This window comes from Siniperca chuatsi, linkage group LG11 (genome assembly GCF_020085105.1).
Source record: "Siniperca chuatsi isolate FFG_IHB_CAS linkage group LG11, ASM2008510v1, whole genome shotgun sequence".
NCBI classification, from domain to species: Eukaryota; Metazoa; Chordata; class Actinopteri; order Centrarchiformes; family Sinipercidae; genus Siniperca; species Siniperca chuatsi.
Window position 1 is genome coordinate 28,690,268 of NC_058052.1, and position 23,103 is coordinate 28,713,370.

At 41.2% G+C, this 23,103-nt stretch overlaps 2 protein-coding genes across 2 annotated transcripts in view; both read right to left on the reverse strand.

Annotated features, from left to right (window-relative positions):
- Positions 1 to 4,272: 4,272 nt before the first annotated feature.
- On the reverse strand, positions 4,273 to 5,920 carry LOC122884764 (ribonuclease inhibitor-like). The gene is made up of 3 exons (XM_044215085.1): positions 5,893 to 5,920; positions 5,142 to 5,298; positions 4,273 to 4,989 (listed from the first exon to the last, which is right to left on the reverse strand). The coding sequence occupies exons 1-3, from the start codon at positions 5,918 to 5,920 to the stop codon at positions 4,764 to 4,766; spliced, it is 411 nt and encodes a 136-aa protein (XP_044071020.1). The 3' UTR covers positions 4,273 to 4,763.
- A 7,465-nt stretch (positions 5,921 to 13,385) lies between these two features.
- Positions 13,386 to 23,103, reverse strand: part of LOC122883882 (protein NLRC3-like) — a 36,382-nt gene continuing 26,664 nt past the window's right edge. Inside the window, exons 3-6 of the mRNA XM_044212952.1 lie at positions 18,848 to 18,960; positions 18,368 to 18,487; positions 16,620 to 16,843; positions 13,386 to 15,244 (exon numbers count right to left, since the gene is read on the reverse strand). Of these exons, the coding sequence (XP_044068887.1) occupies positions 13,386 to 15,244; positions 16,620 to 16,843; positions 18,368 to 18,487; positions 18,848 to 18,960 (2,316 nt within the window). The remainder of the gene's footprint in view (positions 15,245 to 16,619; positions 16,844 to 18,367; positions 18,488 to 18,847; positions 18,961 to 23,103) is intronic.

Consider the following 23,103-nt stretch of genomic DNA (forward strand, 5'->3'; position numbering starts at 1 on the left):
CATTTGCTAAATGAGCAACGGGTTCAGTTGTGACACCGACCTTGTGTTCTGTATTAAACAGGGCCATTGTGGTGAACTAATGCTTCATCCATTATGAATAACTACGTTGTATAACACGTCATTCAGGTGAAAGTGGGACGCTGACAACATGCCCTTCAGTGCGTCTTTACCATGTTTCGTCTCAGACTGGTGGCAGACCTCAGTAACTCTTGAACACATAAAGGGTGACGGCCAATGGGATTTAATATAATGAATAAAAAGAGGCTGTGTGGGTGTATGTGTGCTGTGTCAATGGGATTGGGATGGGAAAACCTGTGGATATATGTATGTGTTTTAATGTCTTTTTATTTTATTAACTGATGATTTGTTAATATTTTAATTTTGGTTTTCATTGGTATTTGTTCTACAACCACGAAAAATTCCCTGCCTGGCAGGTATCTGCTAAAATCATATATGTAAACACCTCAAATATGTTCAACAGTTTAACCAACTTTTCAAATCATGGCTCAAGGTTGTCATGAGGATGTGAAGCAAGGGAGCAGGGAACACAAGGAATAGGACCCAAATGCAAACTCAGAGGCAGAGCAGATGCAGTTCATTGATTTATTACAGGGAAAGGCTTACAAGTATAGTAAAGGCAGGCAGAGGTCCAAATCGTGAAGGCAGTCCGAGACAGGCAAACAAATCAGACAAGGAACAAGCAATAAACGAAATCCAAAAATCCAGGCGAGGTCCAAGCAAATGCAGAAATAAATCCAAGAGACTCAGGAAACAAGGCTGGGACACCGGACATTTAAACCACACACCACTGCCGATGCAAATGATAATGACAACGAACTGACACTGAACAAATGAAAAAACCTGGACTAAATACACTTAGGTAGGGGAGACACCGAGACACAGGTGCAATTAATCAAGGCGGGGCCAACAATCCAAACTGGAGGGAAAGCAAACAAAGACAGGAAGTAAAACCACAAAACACACGAGGCGAGGAGAACACTACAAAATAAAACAGGAAACAGGACAAAACCCCAAAACTATGACAAAGGTATATTAACCTAAAGGATGCACAATATATCGGTAGCCAATAAGTTAGTCCTAAATCGGAAAAATTTAATTATTATAATTGTTCCAGTAATGTCATTTCAGCTGATAATTACATCTGATAATAAGGAGCCTTTTCCTAAAACAGCTTCAACAATATGCTCTTTGCCATTATGTTTAAGTCAAAAGTAGTCAAAAGTCTATCATTTGTATTGCTGCCTGTTAGCTTTTTAAGAGAGCGAAAGATAAATATTTGATAAAGAATGTCAGTAAAAATGGCCTTTCCCTTTGTCGTCCCTACAGGTGTAACTAACAGTAACAGTAGCGATGCTTCAGGCCAGACTGTCCTCACCAGAAAAACGTCCACATAGGTTGTTTGTGCAAGCAGCGAATTGCGACTCATGTTTACGTTTATAGTACGATGCGACCTCTAGTGGTCGTGGTAATTATAACAGGAGCAAAGCAGGAAGTCAGGTGACGTAGTATAAAGAGCTAGAAAGTCCGCTTAAAGGACTTTCACTCAGGAAGCCGAGGTGTCACTGTTTGATCCGTACCGGCGGCTCAATCCGATCTGCACATGCGAAAAACAGGTCCTGTAAGTCAAAGAAGGTAACTGCAAATATGCCTGTTCAAAATACTAAAACTAAATCTTTCAAATCAAGAAAACAAAACTGTTTTTAATCATTGGAAATGTAATAGTTCACCATTATGTAATAGGGAATTTACAATAGTATTTTTTTATATACTCTGATGCATATTTACATCGACATTCAGAATGACAGACTATCTGGGACATTATTATTATTTTTCATATGTTGAATGAATTGTATTGAATGAACACAAAATTAAAACAAAACAGAATTACGTTTTTTTCCCGTTTTTAATGACAAATGAAGTACAGATGATCCGATGCTACACGGACCGAACTATTACATTTCCAATGATTTAAAAACCATTTTGTTATCTTGAGTGTGAGTAGGATTGTTTTGTGATCAGTCATTCACATCACGAGTAATTTTGAACATCACATTTCAGTAACTACAAGCTTCTCTAATCAATATTTGTATATTAACAATGGATCAAATGAGAGCGTGAAAGAGGTTGTTCATAGTGACAAACCCACAGATAATTATCACCAGAGCAGTTCAGACTGCAGCACTGAGACTCATCTCCACTTGCTGTGATTCCTCCGTCAGTCACTACTGGATGAAGCTCTCCTCTCCACCTCCCAGTAACATGGCTCAGTCAGAGCCTCTCCACACACCAGCTGCTGCTGCTTCAACCTCTGGATCATCAGGACACAGCTGGTCTTCTCAACACAACCACCTTTCTGATCCCTCACACTCTCACAAAGATTACAGCCATCTGATGAGAGAAGAAGACAGACAGCAGAAGTGATAAATCAGTGTTTACAGAGACTCCCTCCATCAGCTGTCAGTCAGTGAAGCAGCACATCCAGTATAAAGACCAGCAGGGACCTCAGTCCTGTTCAGACCAGAAGTGGAGCGGCTGTGTAGCGCAGCCAGCTTCCTTTCAGCGCTCATGTTAACGTGTTGGAGTGAACACACTGAGCTGGAAGCTCACACACCTGCAGAGACTTTGGGCATCGAGTCTGTTTACTCTGCAGATTTCACTGAAGCACACAGTGGAAATAAAGTGCTGAGAGTCCCTGAACGCATCACGACTGCAGACAACAGAGAGATATTCACTGCTCACTTTAATGATGGATTTACTGCTGTTAGCGCTCAGAGCTGTTAAAAACCAGCGTCTCAGTCATGTTTGAATATTTCATCTACTTCTGAAATATTACATGACAAATATGTAAATATGGAGTCTGTTATAAAAACATTTGGACACAACAAAAGACAAATGGACAGATATACAGTGGTGTGCAAAAGTGTTTGCCCACTTCCTGATTTCTTTTGTTTGTTTTAAGTGTTTGTCACACTTAAATGTTTCAGATCATCAAACAAATTTAAATATTAGTCAAAGATAACACAAGTAAACACAAAATGCAGTTTTTAAATGAAGGTTGTTATTATTAAGGGAAAACAAAATCCAAACCTACATGGCCCTGTGTGAAAAAGTGATTGCCCCCTAAACCTAATAACTGGTTGCTCCACCCTTAGCAGCAACAACTGCAATCAAGCGCTTTGTGATAACTTGCAGTGAGTCTTTTACAGTGCTGTGGAGGAGTTTATGGCCCAATCATCTTTGCAGAATTTGTTGTAATTCAGCCACATTGGAGGGTTTTAGAGCATGAACTGCCTTTTTAGGTCATGCCAAAGCATCTCAATAGGATTCAGGTCAGGACTTTGACTAGGCCACTCCAAAGTCTTCATTTTGTTCTTCTTCTTTGTCTATCAGCCTCACTAGAATGCTGTATTAAATTCACATCTGAATCCATATAAGGTTTGGCTATTATGCAACAGATGTTGAATAAACATTCGTAAACAGTTTGCTCAACTTATCTCCACTAGGCCACTCCAAAGTCTTAATTTTGTTCTTCTTCAGCCATTCAGAGACCCCACAACAGCATCCAAAGAACTGCAGGCCTCACTTGCCTCAAATAAGGTCAGTGTTCATGACTCCACCATAAGAGACTGGGCAAAAATGGCCTGCATGGCAGAGCTCCAAGACGAAAACCACTGCTGAGCAAAAGGAACATTAAGGCTCGTCGCATTTTTGCCAGAAAACATCTTGATGATCCCCAAGACTTCTGGGAAAATACTCTGTGGACTGATGAGACAAAAGTTGAACTTTTTGGAAGGTGTGTGTCTCATTACATCTGGCGTAAAAGTAACACCGCATTTCAGAAAAAGAACATGATACCAACAGTAAAATATGGTGGTGGTAGTGTGATGGTCTGGAGCTGTTTTGCTGCTTCAGGACCTGGAAGACTTGCTGTGATAAATGGAACCATGAATTCTTCTGTCTACCAAAAACTCCTGAAGGAGAATGTCCGGCCATCTGTTCGTGACCTCAAGCTGAAGCGAACTTGGGTTCTGCAGCAGGACAATGATCCAAAACACACGAGCAAGTCCACCTCTGAATGGCTGAAGAACAAAACGAAGACTTTGGAGTGGCCTAGTCAAAGTCCTGACCTGAATCCTATTTAAATCAGGAAGGGGGAAACACTTTTGCACACCACTGTATATATGATGTTAAAGGTCCTAAATGTTAATACAAAGACAGAACAGCTAAACATCAGCTGTGATTATTGGACTTCAGCAGAGGTTCTGGTCTGTAGAAAGACCACATGGTGACTAAATGTAATGATGGTTCTTTGAAATAAGAGCCAGTGATCTGCAGGCTTCAGTCAGACTGATCTCAGAGCTGTGACAAAGATGAACTGATCAATTGTTTAGTGTTGAAATGAGAGAACAAACACTTTGAGATCAGATTTGATGCTACGACAGTCTGATGAACGAGGACACTGTCTCTGTACATGTTGTAATGCTGCCAGCTGGAATCCAGCTTTATTTCCTGTAGACATGAACACAACAACAACAGTCGTCTTCACATTGACTCAAACACATGATCACAACGAGCTTCTGGCTGATCTGATTGGCTGACTGTTCTCTCTCTCTCTCTGTCTTTCTGTCCAATCCTGAAGCCCGTCACCATCCTCCTCTCACAGCCTCATTGAGGAAAGCAGCCACTGAGAAGGTCAGAGGTTTACAGGAAATACTGGATCTTTGCTTTGATACTAACTGTGTTTAGTACAATACTGCTGAAAGCAGCATGGACTGACTCCAGCCCTCTACTGACCTCAGAGTCTCCAGTCTGCAGTGTGGACTCTCCACAAGATCAGACAGCAGCTTCACTCCTGAATCCTGCAGGTTGTTGTCACTCAGCTCCAGATCTCTCAGATGGGAGAGGTTGGACTTCAGAGCTGAGGCCAGAGAAGCACAGCTGGTCTCTGACAAACTGCAGCTCCTCAATCTGAATAAAGAATAAATGATGGAGACAAAAATCCATTTATAATCCGATCAGATGTGTTCAGGTTTGAAATGTGTAGCTCAACATTCCTCTGTCCTATTAAATGAGCTTTCCCTAAAATGAGTAGAGTGACTTTGTCATTGTGTCATTGTGACCTCAGAGTCTCCAGTCTGCAGTGTGGACTCTCCAGTCCAGCAGACAGTAGCTTCACTCCGGAATCATGTAGCTCATTATGACTCAGCTCCAGCTCTCTCAGATGGGAGGGGTTGGACTTCAGAGCTGAGGCCAGAGAAGCACAGCTGATCGCTGACAAACTGCAGCCCCTCAATCTGAATAAAGAATAAATGATGGAGATAAAAATCCATTTATTATCCAATCAGATGTGTTCAGGTTTGAAATGTGTAGCTCAAAATCACTCTGTCCTAATCAATGAGCTTTCCCTAAAATGAGTAGAGTGACTTTGTCATTGTGTCATTGTGACCTCAGAGTCTCCAGTCTACAGTGTGGACTCTCCAGTCTAGCAGACAGTAGCTCCACTCCCGAATCCTGCAGATTGTTGAGACTCAGCTCCAGCTCTCTCAGATGGGAGGGGTTGGACTTCAGAGCTGAGGCCAGAGAAGCACAGCTGATCTCTGACAAACTGCAGCCCCACAATCTGAATAAAGAATAAATGATGTAACTTTAGAAGAAAATGTTCTTGCCTGAAATCATTCAGTGTTTAATAATCTGTTCAGAGCTAAAGAAGGTTTAGAATGTAGAAGTTTAGAAACTGGTAACTCCAAACACCTTAACCCAACAGGCTGCAGGTTCAAAACTGTAAAATACAAAACATGAAAAAGAGCTCTCATTAATATTAATAACAATGTGCTGCTACTTAAATGAAGACGAAGTGACTTCACCTCTTACACTCTGCCAGCTCCACCAGTGGCTCCATCTATACAAACTCATGTTGTGCAGCCAAACACAAATAAAAATCTACAGAAATTGATTTAAGATTCGACTCAAGATTTCCAAAGATGCCAAATATGTCAGGATGAATTTTGGGGATATGTGAACAAAAGACATCGACAATATTTCTTTTAGGAGTAGTAGAGTCATAAAATCAAAGCTTCTTCAGTTTAAACTATTCAGTATGTATAAGCTTCACATAGCTTCATAACAATCTTGAAAAAAGAAACACTTAATGTATTTGTTATTGTCTGATAGTTGAAATAGAGATTATTTATTTATTCATTGTATTTATATATTTTTATGAGCATTTATTTAAACAGAAACATGATGTGGAATAAAAGATGAAAATGAAGAGTATAAGAGGTTCAGAGTGAAATATCCAGTGGAGATGTTCTTGTTTTATTAAGGTTTTAAATGTGTAGCTCAACATTGCTCTGCCACAGTCAATGGACTAAACCACTGAAGAAGAAAACAGACTTTAGCATTAAGATACTCAGTGTGGATCAGTATAATATCAGCCTTCTGTCTGCAGTATAGTGTCACCACAACTTTCACATCATATTAATCTCAGCACAGAAGTAAAAAATGGTGTCTGACCTCAGAGTCTCCAGTCTACAGTTTGTACTCTCCAGTCCAGCAGACAGCAGCTCCACTCCTGAATCCTGCAGTCCGTTGTTACTCAGGTCCAGCTCTCTCAGATGGGAGGGGTTGGACTTCAGAGCTGAGGCCAGAGAAGCACAGCTGGTCTCTGACAAACTGCAGCCACTTAATCTGAATAAAGAATAAATTATGGAGATGAAAATCATTTATAATCCAATCAGATGTGTTCAGGTTTGAAATGTGTAGCTCAGCATCACTCTGTCCTAATCAATGAGCTTTTCCCTAAAATGAGTAGAGTGACTTTGTCATTGTGTTATTGTGGATCATCATCATGTCAGCCTTCTACAGACATCATCCAAATGTCAGCACAACATTCATACACCTATTCATGTCAACACAGATCAATAACATGCTGCTGATCTCAGTCAAGTCTGGAATCAGAGGAGAAAAACTATATTGATCCTTTAAACAGCTGCATTTGGAAACATGCTTTGATCTCTCTGTGTTCCTCTGTGTGTGTGTGTTCTGAAGGATCATTATCAATGATCAGACATTGTTCATGAAAACACACTGAAATCAACAGAAACCAAAGAAATATTTCTACTTGAGCAAGTAAACTAGATAAGTTTAAATCAAATATTAGTTCAGAGGATCTTCTGAATACAGATTTGACCATTTACCAAAAATTATACACATGAATTTACTTTAACAGCTAACAGTGGACATTTTCTTCAGTTTCTTTAAGACAAACAAGTCTTTTGTAACTGCAAACTAAATTTAGTACAAGAACCATGGAACCACCGGTAAACCCACTTGGCACCGGTAAACCCACTTGGTACTTCACACTTATTTTATCTTATACTTATACCCACCCGGTACTTAATTTATTTTCTGACCTGTTTTTATAGTGTTTATAGTGTATTATATTTTTTGCTAGTACTTCTCCTGTGTGCACTGACGTAAAGGCGAGCTACTGTAACAAAGAGTTTCCCTTCTGGGATCAATAAAGTATTTCTGATTCTGATTCTGATGAAAATATGAACAAAAGGAAATTTACAACTTTATGGATGTAAGTTATGTATGAACATCAATTAGGTTCAATTGTTAATTAAACATATCAGATCTACAATAGTAATAGAGTCAGTGAACTGACCTCAGAGTCTCCAGTCTACAGTGTGGACTCTCCAGTCCAGCAGACAGCAGCTTCACTCCTGAATCCTGCAGCTCGTTGTGACTCAGGTCCAGCTCTCTCAGATGGGAGGGGTTGGACTTCAGAGCTGAGGCCAGAGAAGCACAGCTGATCGCTGACAACCTGCAGCCCCACAATCTGAATAAAGAATAAATGTATGAGATAAAAATCCATTTATTATCCGATCAGATGTGTTCAGGTTTGAAATGTGTAGCTCAACATTACTATGTTCTAATCAATGAGCTTTTCCTACAATTAGTAGAGTGACTTAATCGTTTATTCAACATCTGTTGCATAAAAAGCGAACCTTATATGGATTCAGATGTGAATTTAATACAGCATTCTAGTGAGGCTGACAGACAAAGAAGAAGAACAAAATGAAGACTTTGGAGTGGCCTAGTCAAAGTCCTGACCTGAATCCTATATCCTATAAAAAGGCAGTTCATGTTCTAAAACCCTCCAATGTGGCTGAATTACAACAATTCTGCAAAGATGAGTGGGCCAAAACTCCTCCACAGCGCTGTAAAAGACTCACTGCAAGTTATCGCAAACGCTTGATTGCAGTTGTTGCTGCTAAGGGTGGCCCAACCAGTTATTAGGTTTAGGGGGCAATCACTTTTTCACACAGGGCCATGTAGGTTTGGATTTTGTTTTCCCTTAATAATAACAACCTTCATTTAAAAACTGTATTTTGTGTTTACTTGTGTTATCTTTGACTAATATTTAAATTTGTTTGTTTAAATATGTTTGATCTGAAACATTTATGTTTGACAAACATGCAAAAAAATAAGAAATCAGGAAGGGGGCAAACACTTTTGCACACCACTGTATATATGATGTTAAAGGTACAAAGACTGAACAGCTAAACATCAGCTGTAATTACTGGACTTCAGCAGAGGTTCTGGTCTGTAGAAAGAATGTAACGATGGTTCTTTGAAATAAGAGCCAGTGATCTGCAGGCTTCAGTCAGACTGATCTGAACAAACACTTTGAGATCAGGTTTGATGCTACGACAGTCTGATGAACGAGGATACTGTCTCTGTACATGTTGTAATGCTGCCAGCTGGAATCCAGCTTTATTTCCTGTAGACATGAACACAACAACAACAGTCGTCTTCACATCGACTCAGACACATGATCACAACGAGCTTCTGGCTCATCTGATTGGCTGACTTTTCTCTCTCTGTTTACAGGAAATACTGGATCTTTGCTTTGATACTAACTGTGTTTAGTACAATACTGCTGAAAGCAGCATGGACTAACTCCAGCCCTCTACTGACCTCAGAGTCTCCAGTCTACAGTGTGGACTCTCCAGTCCAGCAGACAGCAGCTTCACTCCTGAATCCTGCAGGTTGTTGTCACTCAGCTCCAGCTCTCTCAGATGGGAGGGGTTGGACTTCAGAGCTGAGGCCAGAGAAGCACAGCTGGTCTCTGACAAACTGCAGCCCCTCAATCTGAATAAAGAATAAATGATGGAGATAAAAATCCATTTATTATCCAAACAGATGTGTTCGGATTTGCAATGTTTAGCTCAACATCACTCTGTCCTATTAAATGAGCTTTTCCCTAAAATGAGAAGAGTAACTTTGTCATTGTGTCATTGTGACCTCAGAGTCTCCAGTCTGCAGTGTGGACTCTCCAGTCCAGCAGACAGCAGCTTCACTCCAGAATCATGTAGCTCATTATGACTCAGCTCCAGCTCTCTCAGATGGGAGGGATTGGACTTCAGAGCTGAGACTAGAGAGGCACAGCTGATCTCTGACAAACTGCAGCCCCTCAATCTGAATAAAGAATAAATGATGGAGATAAAAATCCATTTATTATCCAATCAGATGTGTTCAGGTTTGAAATGTGTAGCTCAACATCACTCTATCCTAATCAATGAGTTTCTCCCTAAAATGAGTAGAGTGACTTTGTCATTGTGTCATTGTGGATCATCATCATGTCAGCCTTCTACAGACATCATCCAAATGTCAGCACAACATTCATACACCTATTCATGTCAACACAGATCAATAACATGCTGCTGATCTCAGTCAAGTCTGGAATCAGAGGAGAAAAACTATATTGATCCTTTAAACAGCTGCATTTGGAAATATGCTTTGATCTCTGTGTTCCTCTGTGTGTGTGTTCTGAAGGATCAATATCAATGATCAGACATTATTTGTGAAAACACACTGAAATCAGCAGAAACCAAAGAAATATTTTTACTTCAGCAAGTAGACTTGATAAATTTAAAACAAATATTAGTTCAGAGGATCTTCTGAATACAGATGTGACCATTTACCAAAAGTTATACACATGAATTTACTTTAACAGCTAACAGTGGACATTTTCTACAATTTCTTTAAGAAACACAAGTCTTTTGTGACTGCAGACAAAATTTAGTACAAGAAACATAAAAATATGAACAAAAGGAAATGTAAAACTTCATGGACGTAAGTTACGTATGAACATCAATTAGGTTCAATTGTTAATTAAACATATCAGATCTACAATAGTAACAGAGAGTCAGTGAACTGACCTCAGAGTCTCCAGTCTGCAGAGTGGACTCTCCAGTCCAGCAGACAGCAGCTTCACTCCTGAATCCTGCAGCTCGTTGTGACTCAGGTCCAGCTCTCTCAGATGGGAGGGGTTGGACTTAAGAGCTGAGGCCAGAGAAGCACAGCTGATCTCTGACAAACTGCAGCCTGTCAATCTGGAAAAAGAATAAATGATGGAGATAAAAATCCATTTATAATCCAATCAGATGTGTTCAGGTTTGAAATGTGTAGCTCAACATCACTCTGTCCTAATCAATGAATGTTAGGTTAAGTATCGGTCAATCCATGTTTAAGTTGCATGTGTTATAGTTTAGAGTATGTTTATCAACAATATATCAATTGGACAGGAACCACATGTGTTTGGAACATTATGGGGCTCCAGGGTTAGAAATGGGTCAGGAATAATATGTTATGAGGTAATGTAAAGGACAGGGCCCCAATTAAATTTTTTTTCCAGATATGTATTGGGGTGTCCAGGAAAGTAAGTTAAATATGTTTTGAAGGTAACCAAGAAGGTTAAAGGTCGGTTTCTAGAATTGTATATATACATATATTCTTTGAGTACTTATGTAATGCTCCTTAAACCCAGCGTGATTGAAGATCAAACTCGTGGTCTTGTGTATGTGTCCTGTCATGTCATCTCTCTGCAAAGAATCTTACCCATCAATGGTCTTCTCCCTAAAATGAGTAGAGTGACTTTGTCATTGTGTTATTGTGGAGCATCATCATGTCAGCCTTCTGCAGACATCATCCAAATGTCAGCACAACATTCATACACCTATTCATGTCAACACAGATCAATAACATGCTGCTGATCTCTGTCAAGTCTGGAACAATTATGAAATCAGACATGTTGTTACTTTTGTAACTTTCATTCTCTTCTGTTTCTTCACAACAATCGTGTGTCATTTTATGAAAAATACTAAGACAGATGTTTTCTATAGAATTCCAAAATGGCCACTGTGAAATAAATAAGTCTTTATGAAATAAATCATTGAAGTAAACACAAACCTTTACAACCCTCTTTAACACCTCTAACAGCTCTTCTGATGCTCTCATTTCAAACCACAGATTTAGACTATCCTCATCACCACTGTCATCTCCATCAACACACAGCTGACTGACTGTGAGCTTCATCCTCAGTCATCTTTATAACTGGATCAAATGTGCACTGAGCAAAGCGAGAGGCATGGTCTTCATCTTAAATGTAACCTAGTACCTTCCCACACAAATATAGTGCATTATTTATGCTCCTGTTTACTGGTAAGTCTTTCTGACAGAAGCATCGTTACATGTTGCATTGTCACCTGTCTTGGTGACAGATCAGACAATGCTTCAAACAGCTGCATTTTTAAATAAACTTCACACTCTGTGTGCTCCTGTATGTGAGTTTTTTAGTGTGTATAAATGTATAAGTTCCTGTAAAATACAGTGTTCAGAAGGTTATATATAAAAGACATTATTCCTGAAAATGTGTTGACTTGATTTTTTAATTTTTATATGCAGATGTTTCTCACATGTAACAAAAATTATAAATATTGATTTGATTTTGCAGCACATTGAAGGATAAATCCAACAGTTTCCTTAATAACATGAATCCAGATTGAGTACAGACTAAATTCGGAGCCAAACTTTTCAGACTGACAAACTTTAAAAAAGAGCTGTTGTGATTTGAGCTCAGACACACCCAAAAAACAAGAGAACTGAAGGCAATCTAAAACTTCTGTAATGGTTTCAAATTTGGTAGATATACACTGGACAAGAGCAAAATACATGAACTGACCTCAGAGTCTCCAGTCTGCAATGTGGACTCTCCAGTCCCGCAGACAGCAGCTTCACTCCTGAATCCTCCAGGTTGTTGTGACTCAGGTCCAGCTCTCTCAGATGGGAGGGGTTGGACTTCAGAGCTGAGGCCACAACTTCACAGTGAGTCTCTGAGAGTCGACAGTAGGAAAGTCTGTGATGACAGAGAATATAAAACTTAAAGTATAATAAAATCTGACACTTTGTTATAAAAATAGACTCTGTACATTTTGCATCACAAAGCACATTAACATGAGCGGCTGCAGCTCAGCTGGTCAGCTGGTCAGCCTGAGCTGGTCAGCCATTGATCACAAGGTTTGAAACTTGAGCTCCTCCTGTCCACATGTCCAAGTGTCCTTCAGCAACATAATGACCCACAGACTGCAGCTTCAGACAAAAGTGTCTACCAAATGACTGTAATGTAAACACGTGTCATATTTTGATTGCCAGGGTGCTGTGATTTGTGTTTGTTAACCTTTATTTTAACATGATGTTCAGTGAGGTGTAAAATCACTGTTGTAACTGCACTCTCATGTATTTACCTCAGTCATGTGCTTGTGTGTATTTTGTGCATCTTCCTCAGTGTTTGTAAATTTAATTCATTTCTAATGTAGAAACTCAATGAAAACCACAGTGTTGGAACTAAACAATGTAAAGTCGCACCTTTTGTTTAATGAGGATGGAGAGGGGGATGTTCTTCAACAGGGAGGATGGCCTCCCCTCACATCCTCTCAAATCAAACAATAATTATAGACATTGTATAATTAGTGAAATAGCTCAGAAACTGCAGAAAATAAATATAATAGCAATAACTGCATGAAAGCTATAATGAAAAACCTTAACGTTCAAGTGATGTTAGTTCCAGCAGATCACAGATATCACATGTCTGTGTGTCTGTATATAAAAAGAACAATAAACACACACATTATAGAAACATAGTGCAGACACTGTATCACTGTAAAAATAAAAAGACTGTTGTCATAAAATGATGACTGTCAAAGCATTTTCTGCACAAACTCTGAAGTCCTCAAGTTTTCCTGCTGGATTTGTATCAAGCCTCCATCACCCAAAGAAAGAAAGTTAGCAGATGATAGAAGATACTTCACTGACTTCAGAGCTATAAACACAAGGATTTTTGTAGACATTTGTAGTTTAACACATGTAGAATTATTTCAATAAGCAGGTTTATTACTAGTTTAAGAAAACTTTAATAGTGTGGAAGTTTCATATTGTGCATGTGTGTAAAGTGTGTATCTTTAATACTGATGCTTCTGCTTTACGTTGCTTTACAGTGTTGATAATCACATCTGGACTTACACAGCCTTTCTGCAGTTCCTCACAGCTGGAATCAGTCTCCGTCGTCCCTCCGCTGATGTGTTGTACTTCTTCAGGTCCAACTTATCCAGAACCTCCTCTGACATCTGCAGCATGTAGGCCAGAGCTGAGCAGTGGATCTCAGAGAGTTCCTTCTCTGATCTGTTCTCTGACTTCAGGAACTCTTGGATCTCCTGATGTACTGAGTGGTCGTTCATCTCCATCAGACAGTGGAAGATGTTGATGCTTCTGTCAGGAGAGATCTCATCACTGTTCATCTCCTTCAGTTTGTTGATGGCTCTCTGGATGATTTCTGGACTGTTCTTTGTCCGACCCAGCAGGCCTCCTAAGAGACTCTGATTGGACTCCAGAGAGAGGCCATGAAGGAAGCGAACAAACAGATCCAGGTGGCCATTTTCACTTTGGAGAGATTTCGCCATGGCTCTCCTTAGGAAGACAGCCAGGGATGGGCTATCGTTGTTTCCAAAAGTCTTAAAAATCTTTTTGAGAAAAGACTTTGGGTTTGAGTCCCTGTCGTCATCATCATCTTCCAGAAATGTCTTCAGTACCTTTGTCTTCCTGTCGGTGTAACAGTGGAACATGTAGACGGCAGCCAGAAACTCCTGAACGCTCAGATGAACAAAGCAGTAGACTGTTTTCTGGAAGATCACACTCTCTCTTTTGAAGATCTCTGTACAGACTCCTGAGTACACCGAGGCCTCTGAGACATCCAGACCACATTGCTCCAGGTCTTCTTGGTAGAACATGATGTTTCCTTCCTCCAGCTGTTCAAACGCCAGCCTCCCGAGCTTCAGAAGAACCTTCCTATCAGCCTTCGTCAGCTCCTGTGGACTCGTCTCATGACCCTCATCATACTTCTGCTTCTTCCTCTTTGTCTGAACCAGCAGGAAGTGTGAGTACAGGTCAGTCAGGGTCTTGGGCAGCTCTCCTCTCTGGTCTGTAGTCAACATGTGCTCCAGAACTGTAGCAGTGATCCAGCAGAAGACTGGGATCAGACACATGATGTGGAGGCTCCTGGATGTCTTGATGTGGGAGATGATTCTGCTGGACAGCTCTTCATCACTGACTCTCCTCCTGAAGTACTCCTCCTTCTGGGCGTCAGTGAAGCCTCGTACTTCTGTTACCCTGTCAACACATGAAGGAGGGATCTGATTGGCTGCTGCAGGTCGGGAAGTGATCCAGACGAGAGCCGAGGGAAGCAGATTCCCCTCGATGAGGTTTGTCAGCAGCACGTTGACTGATGACTTCTGTGTGACATCAGACACGACCTCATTGTTGTGGAAATCCAGTGAAAGTCTGCTTTCATCCAGGCCGTCAAAGATGAACAGAAGTTTACAGACAGCGAGCTTCTCTGCTGTGACCTTCTGTAATGTTGGATGGAAAACATGGAGCAGCTGGAGAAGACTGTACCGCTCATCTCTGATCAAGTTCAGCTCCCTGAACGAAAGCAGAATCAGCAGACTGACGTCTTGGTTTTCCAAGCCCTCTGCCCAGTCCAGAGTGAACTTCTGCACCGAGAAGGTTTTTCCAACGCCAGCGACGCCGTTTGTCAGAACGACTCTGATGTGTCCCCGTTGGCCGGGTAAGGCTTTAAAGATGTCGTGGCACTTGATTGGAGTGTCATGGAGGGTCTCCATCTTGGAAGCTGTCTCAAGCTGCCTCACCTCATGTTGGGTATTAACCTCTTCACGCTGTCCCTCTGTGATGTAGAGCTCAGTGTAGATCCTGTTGAGGAGGGTTCCACTTCCTGTTTCATCACTTCCTTCAGTCACACGTTCACATCTTCTCCTCAGACTGATCTTATGTTCATCTAAAACCTCCTGCAGACCACCACTCACTAAAAAAGATAAAAAAGTCTGAGACAAAACAAAGAAGATTTGACAATCTGCTGATTATTTTCATTACCAATGCAAAATGTTCAATATCAGAATATATAGACAAGTAAAGGTTAAAAAGTCCAGTTTTGGACTGTTGAGTTTACATCAGCAGCAAATTAACAAAGCAATAACTAAAGTAACAGTAAACAGTAAAGAAAGGCTGACGTCCAAACAGGAACACAGGAGTGAGAGGAAACTCCAAACCACAGAGATTCAGTTAGAAGCTACAAACGTACTGACAGATGCAAGGTTCATTTATTTGTCATCCTACAAAACACTGCTGCACAACGAAAGACAAGCTGGAGTCTGAACAGTTACATAAGAAACAAAACTATTTTCATGGTGGGGTGAACACAGAGAGACTTTAAAAACAGAGCTTTCTCTCTGGTCACCAGCACAGACACGTGTTGATCCACTCAGTTTAGCTCAGACGTGGCTTTGGTTTGAGGGAGGAGACCAGCTGAGGTTGGCCCCTGTAAATGGCCGCTAGCTCAGTCAGGCATTCATGGTCAGTCACTCACGCAGGTGTGGGTTTTTGAAGCTGTGAGGAACCAGATTTTCACTCACCTCACAGAACCTCTGTGGCTCATGTAAGTTAGCATAATATGTTGTAGGATTTTAGTGTTGTTCCCTCTTTAACACAGCGTGGTTCTGTACATTTTTACACACTGTTTCTATGTGCTATTGTTAGCTCAGAGCCCGTTCCTCACCCAGGAGGCTCTTGTCAGCTCGTGCCCAGACTACTGCAACTTGCTCCTGGCTGGTCTGCCTGCATGTCCCCTCCGACCTCTGCAGCTCATCCAGAATGCAGCAGCCCGGCTGCTCTTCAACCTCCCCAAGTTCTCCCACACTACAGCGCTGCTCTGCACCCTGCACTGGCTACCACAGGCTGCTCCAATCAGATTCAAGTCACTGGTACTTGCTATCCGTGCTGCCAATGGCTCAGGCCCATCCTACATCCAGGACATGGTCAGACCAGCCCGTCCACTACGCTCTGCTGCTGCCGCCAATCGGCTTGCTACTGCCTCACTACGAGGGGGGCCCAGCTACCGCTCAACAAAATCCAGACTGTTAGCTGTCCTGGATCCACAATGGTGGACCGAGCTCCCCACTGATATCAGGACAGTAGAAACTCTACACAACTTCAGCCTGAAAACTCCAAAACTAAATACAGCACTTGAAGCAGTTCAGCTTATTTGATGAAGTTGATGTACTGCACGAGTCTTGCAGGTTTTGGGTTGTATCCACATGGTTGAATGCACTTATTGTAAGTCTCTAAACGAACGTAATGTAATGAAATGTAGCAGGTTACATCTTTAAGATGTGCAGTCTTACTTTGTACAGTGCTAGTCTGTAGTCCAGGTCTTGTTCTGGATCTTTCTCCACACTGGGGACAGGAGGAGTCTCCTGATGAAGCAGACTGGTCCCAGTATGAGGTGATGCAGTGTCTGCAGAACCAGTGTCCACAGCTGGTAGAGACTGGATCCTTCAGGACGTCCTGACACAAAGCACAGCAGGACGGCTGCTCCTCCACAGAAACATGACTCCTCTTCCTCTCTCTGTGAACACATTTCTTTAGAATTAAACTGATTTGTGGGCTGTTGTTGAAAAATATCCAGATGTGTCGAAGCTCAGACGGTCACAGAGAACAGTAAAAGTGTCATTCCCTTTGTTTTCTGTCACTCTCTACTGTCCAGGGACGGACTGAGACATAAAAGCAGCCAGTTTGACACAAGCGGCACGTGAACACCACTTTCCCTCTACTACTCTGGGGAACATCTTCAGATCTCTGTCCCTCTCCTGCAGCCTCCTGGTCCTCTCTGCTGCTGCCACCAAATAACTGTTATATTCTGCATTCAGAGGCTTCGCTCTTCACTGCTTTCAAGTTTGTTCACTGAGTTTCTCCTACCCCTTTTCTTTACATTTTCTCTCCATGTTATGAACTGCAACATGTTCCTGTCTTTACTTTATTTACATGTATCCCAGCATGCAATGAAAGGAACATCTAACAATGCCGAAAACTAAAAACTTCCAATAATACTAATCACTTAATCATTTAACTTCATATTTTGAACACCACTTTCTGTATTAAAATGTAAGTTTAAGAATATACTTTGCACCTGTTTGCAAAAATGGTTCAATAACGTTTAATGCTAAACAAACTGTAGGAAATGAAATAATTGGCAGTGACCCGATGTCTCAAAAGGCACATAAAGTCTGAGCATTTAAACATAACGAAGCTATTGGACAGGTGAAGGTAATCTCAGTAGAAATGCTCGTTATTAGACAGACACGGACGCTGATTAGTATTTAGGCTAGTCAGTCTGGCTGCCCGCCTCAGTCCAGCAGGTCTGACAGCCCCTGACTGTGTTGGGTCCACCGGCCGTTCTGGACTCTGACAGAAAGTCCAGATTATCAGTCCGACTCTGCTGCTGTCAACTATCAAATGAAGGAAGAAATGCAGTTCAAATATTCTAAAAAAGAGAAGACATTTGACCATTTTCTGCCCCTTTGTTCATCTTTACCTTTTCCGTAAGTGCTGCCTGTGGATGTTTGTTCTTCACATTCAGGAACAATATATGGTGCAAAGAATCTGAGTCAAAGCTTTCAACTGCAAGCTCAGAATCATTAGCAAGTGGACCTTCTGTTCTTCATCATATTTTGCACGAGTAGTTAATTAAAGAGCAAACTCAAACTATCAACACACAGAATCAAGGGGAGCAAAGCTTTTCTACGAATGACTTTTTCACCACATGTTGCACAATTATGATATGAACTGATTCAAGATGCATCTGGTGGATCATAACAGCTGATCTGAGGAAGAGCAGACAACTAAATATTCTGAGGACAAATTGAGAAAAGAAATTACATCTTTCAAGATTTTCTTGAAGAATAAATTTTAAAGAAATGGAGGTTCTCAGGTGTTTTGCTACAGAAATAAAATAAGATCCATCTTACTTTGAAACAGTATCTGCACTAATAGTTCTGCATCATGAATATAAATCTTTTAGCAAAACATTTTGTCTTCATCCTCAATGCATCATCTTCCATCAGGTCAGTTTACAGTAAAAACAGTCTCTTACTTTGTGACGGAAGGTCCAGGCTCATTACTGAAGTCTGGAGGAAAACCTTTGGACCAGTCACTCTTCAGAGACAGACAGCTGGATCCTGGAGACTCTGCTCTCTGTCTGTTGGACTCAACTCTGCAAACACCAAGATGTTTTTAGTCATATCACATGAATCCTTGATAAATTCTCTGCTGAAAGCCGTTTAGGAAGCTCTAAATACACAAACTGCTGCTGCTGTCGATAATCAGGAGGTTTAAAAGTTTGCATTAGTCCTCTCAGATCAGATTACAGCTTTTCTAGCTGACTGACAGCTGTCACAGATACTAAGAGGAAGATGGGACGAATGATTTCTCTTTGTCTGTGTCACAAACTTTAGTTAGCAATTACATTTTAGTAGAAACTTTAATATATAAACACAAAATCAACAGAAAACATGGCGTTGGCAGAGGGAACTGAAAATGAGTCATATAAATGAGTTAGTAGCAGTTCTCTTACTTTGTGTCTGAAGGTCCAGGTTCATTACTGAAGTCTAGAGAAAGACCTTTGGACTGGTCACTCTTCATAGACAGACAGCTGGATCCTGGAGACTCTGCTCTGTCCTCCTCTTCCTCCATGCAAACACTCATCTTCTGGACTTATTATTCAGTCAATCATGGCTTTGTGTCCACAGATGAATCAAACTGTTGAGTTCATTCTAACATTTCTTTCCTCTACAGTCGACAGGGAGAAAACTGACTCAGAGACTTTGACAGTAAAATAATAAAAATGTTGGATTAACACTCACCCTGCCTCAGCCTTCAGTTTCCTCCTTCTGCTCTGTTTGTCTGTGTCTGAACCACAGACTATAAAAACTGAACTCACTGACTTTCAGTTTCAAGTTCCTTCCCTGTTCTCACGTGCCTCGATCATATGGTAAGAAATCACATGAATCTTTTCTATGTGTGTGAGTGTGTGTGTGTTTAACATGATGTGTTTATGAGCGTCTCTCTTGGCTTCAGCAGGTTGAATTAAAATGAGTTTTGGTCTAAATGTTGGAACTTAAATGATGTTTAAATTATGTAAATAAATCTGTTTAGTTTAAATTCCAACTAAAGTGCCTTAAACTAAATGAACTGAATGTGTTCCGTTACAGACTTATAGGGAACACGAATTCATCTCAGCACAGGAGCCCCCCGTTTTTAATCAGTTAACATTTTTGGGGATGATGCTATTGATTCTTTGTGACTGAATAATCTTAACTCAAGGTCACTTAAAAGCTTTTTCTGGAGCTTTAACCCATTTTTTGTTTCACGTTATTTTGTTTTATGTTAATTTCCGTTGTTGCTGCCAGCTGGACGGCGGTTTTGTGTCAAAGTTTTGAATTCATGTCTGCAGGATATCTGTCACGGACACGCCAGGCTCCCCAGCTCAACAACCACAACGCACTCCCTCTCCAGAATACTAAGTACACACCTGTTTCCAATCTCACACCTGACCACATCAACCCCAGATGTGGTCAAGTCAACCCAAGATTCAAGAAAGAAGTTACGCTTCCTGCGTACCTTCTGCCATGACCGCCAGGACTCTTGGAACCAGTTCCTGGGTTGGGCCGAGTACGCTCAGAACTCCCTACGCCAGCCTACCACTGGACTCACTCCCTTCCAGTGCATACTCGGTTACCAACCCCCTCTCTTCCTGTGGTCAGGGGAACCCTCAGAGGTGCCCACGGTCGATCACTGGTTCCGAGAGAGTGAGGGGGTCTGGGACCCAGCCCACCATCAACTACAACGAGCCCTCTGCAGGCACAGACTAACAGCCGACCGCAGACGAACTGCGGCTCCTGATTACCAACCGGGTCAGAAGGTCTGGCTGTCCACCAGAGACATCAGGATGCGCCTGCCCTGCAAGAAGCTCAGTCCTAGATTCATTGACCCCTTCACCATCACCAAATGGATAAACCCGGTCACGTACCAACTTCAATTACCTGCACAATACAAAATCCACCCTACCTTTCATGTATCATTACTTAAGCCTCACCACCCTTCTGTTCATGTCTCCACAGAACCTGGCGCAACTACCCGGCGCCATGGTGGCATCCTAGAGTACCTAATAGACTGGGAGGGGTACGATCCTGAAGAACGATCTTGGGTCCCTAGACACGACGTACTCGATCCCTCTCTTCTGGACACCTTCCACGCAGACCATCCAGAACGACCTGCCCCTCGTGGAAGAGGACGACCACCACGACGTCGGGGTCCGCGGCCCTCAGGTGCGGGCTGTGGGGGGGGGGTAATATCACGGACACGCCAGGCTCCCCAGCTCAACAACCACAGCGCACTCCCTCTCCAGAATACTAAGTACACACCTGTTTCCAATCTCACACCTGACAGTCATCTGCACCACATCAACCCCAGCATAAAAACACTCCACTCACCTCAGTCAGTGTCCGGTCTCGTTGATGCATGGACAAGAATCGCTGCTACCTACGACGATCATCTTCGTACTCAAGCCTATCCCCGAGTGTGTCTCCTCACCTGTGTCCCCGTCGCCTGTCCCGTGTCTTCTGAGCCCCTGAGTGTGTGTCCAGTCTCCAACCTCCAACGCCATTCCAAAAGGACGGTATCCGTAACCCCTTCAATTACTGAAACTCTCTGCTTGTTTAACCTGTGTTGAATAAAATCCTCTGTGTCTCCACCTTGGTGTCTCCTGCCCTTCTGTGACCTAACAATATCACAGTGTGTTTTAAATGACAGAATGTAGATTACAGTGCAATTTTACATACAAGGAGAAGATTTATCAATGTATGAGCGAGATAACTAATATATTTCAGACATTATGTGTTTGATCTTTAAGTTTTATGATACGGTGTTTTGACACATGTGGATGCAGTACCATGTGTTTACTTGCTCTCCTTTTGTTTTGTCCTTCATGTAATTTATTGTCTTGTGGGCTGGGCACCTTTGAGCGTACAACTTGCATAAAAATATAATTTGTTCATTTATTCAAATACAAATCTCCATATATATAAGCTGCCATAATTTCACTGTGTGTAGTTAAGTCTTAATATCTGGGCAGTAAGGTGAACATGCAAAAATGCAAAACCGTGAGTATCCTCACCTCTTGTTTAAATAATTGGGTTCTGTTAGTAAGTCAGTGAGTGTTGCTTCAACAATGCCAAGAATTTTCTCAGGTTCTGTACAAATATCTAGAGTTGTGTCTACTGTCATTAATGTTTTTAAGAACTTCTTTGTGTGTGTCTTTTCACATATGTATGCAAAATTTGTCTCACAGTAAAACCAAGGGGCTCCGTATAGACAGTCATGCTGTCTCTGGCTTGGATGTTTAATGTGACATCCCCAGCAATCCTCTCTCACTTTTCTCGAGCTGATATTTTCAATACTCAAACATGTGGTTGCTTTCAAAATGTTGATAGCATGTGGCGGTAGAGGCTGTAACAGGTCCTTTGTTGGTTCAGCAGTTTCCTCCATCATCTTATGAGGTTTGTCCTCTTGTTCATCAGTGCAGATTCCTACAGCAGCCTCTTCTGCTTCTCGTGTTAGGAATGTGAAATTTTGTTGTCAAAGACATTCGGCATAGTCAGCCATCTGAGCTGAATTTTCTTTGTCAACTACATTGAAGAATCCCCATCTTATTGTCTCGTCATCTTGTGATGGTACGTGTAGGGCTTCATAAAATTGTTCTGTTCAAAACATAGTAGAAAATTATACATTGAAAATAATACACAAATGATAAACTTTTATCACCGCAATAGTCAGAACTTTTTATCACTTTTTTAGACCATTGTACCTGATGGTGTAGACTCAGCTGGTTCACGGTCCAATGCAGCAGCATCCATGGTTGAGATGTTTGGATGTGGTCTGATAAGATTCCCGCAAATGAATGAAGTAGTACATAAGTCCCCAGGGGAAATGGTGGTGACAACATTAAACCAAGGGACGGTGTATGTATAGGCTAAACCACTCCTGCCCATCACACCTGTCTTACTTTTGTCTGTGATGATTTACAAATGATTCTTTGTAGTTTAGTTTGTAGACCATTTGTTGCGCCATTTAATATTAGAAAAGTTATTAGCTTTACTGTTTGACATCCTCCTTCCTCTCATTTAACTTCTCATTTAATTCTTTAATATAGTCTCATATAAACCTGAGTAATTCAAAAGAGGGTTTTTGAGAAAGATTTCACATTCTAAGATACAAGAGCCTTCTGCACCTCTTTTATAAAATATTCACTGCTAGATAATGTAAATGTTTTTAAAATATGCTTGTTTATGTTTTAAACTGTGATGGAGGAAGCAGTCAGATCCTTTACTTCAGTAAAAGTACTAATACTTTTACTGAATACTAACCCTAAACTAAATTATAACTCATTGGAAAGACTATTTCCACAGAATCCTTCATTATTGGACCATTATTTAATAACTTTTGAACTCCTATTACTGGACTACACGCCGTTAGGCAAAAACTCCAACTCTTGATGTCTATCTGATAGTGCTGAAGCTAAATGTAACATTAATGTTACTTAATGTGTAAAGGTTAGCTCCATGGTATAACCCCCAAACCCGCAAATTAAAGCAAACATCGCGAAAACTTGAAAGGAAATGGCGTTCCAATAACCTGGAAGAATCTCGTTTAGTCTGGCAAGATAGTGTTAAAACATATAGGAAGGCCCTCCGTAATGCCAGAGCAGCCTACTACTCATCATTAATAGAGGAAAATAAAAACAACGCCAGGTCTCTTTTCAGTACTGTAGCC

Coding starts and splice junctions, on each gene's coding strand:
- LOC122884764 (XM_044215085.1), bottom strand. CDS start 5,920: ATGGAGCCACTGGTGGAGCTGGCAGAGT. Junction 5,299..5,892: donor ACTGGTGGAGCTGGCAGAGT/GTAAGAGGTGAA, acceptor GGGGCTGCAGTT/TGTCAGCGATCAGCTGTGCT. Junction 4,990..5,141: donor TGCAGACTGGAGACTCTGAG/GTCACAATGACA, acceptor TTCTTTATTCAG/ATTGAGGAGCTGCAGTTTGT.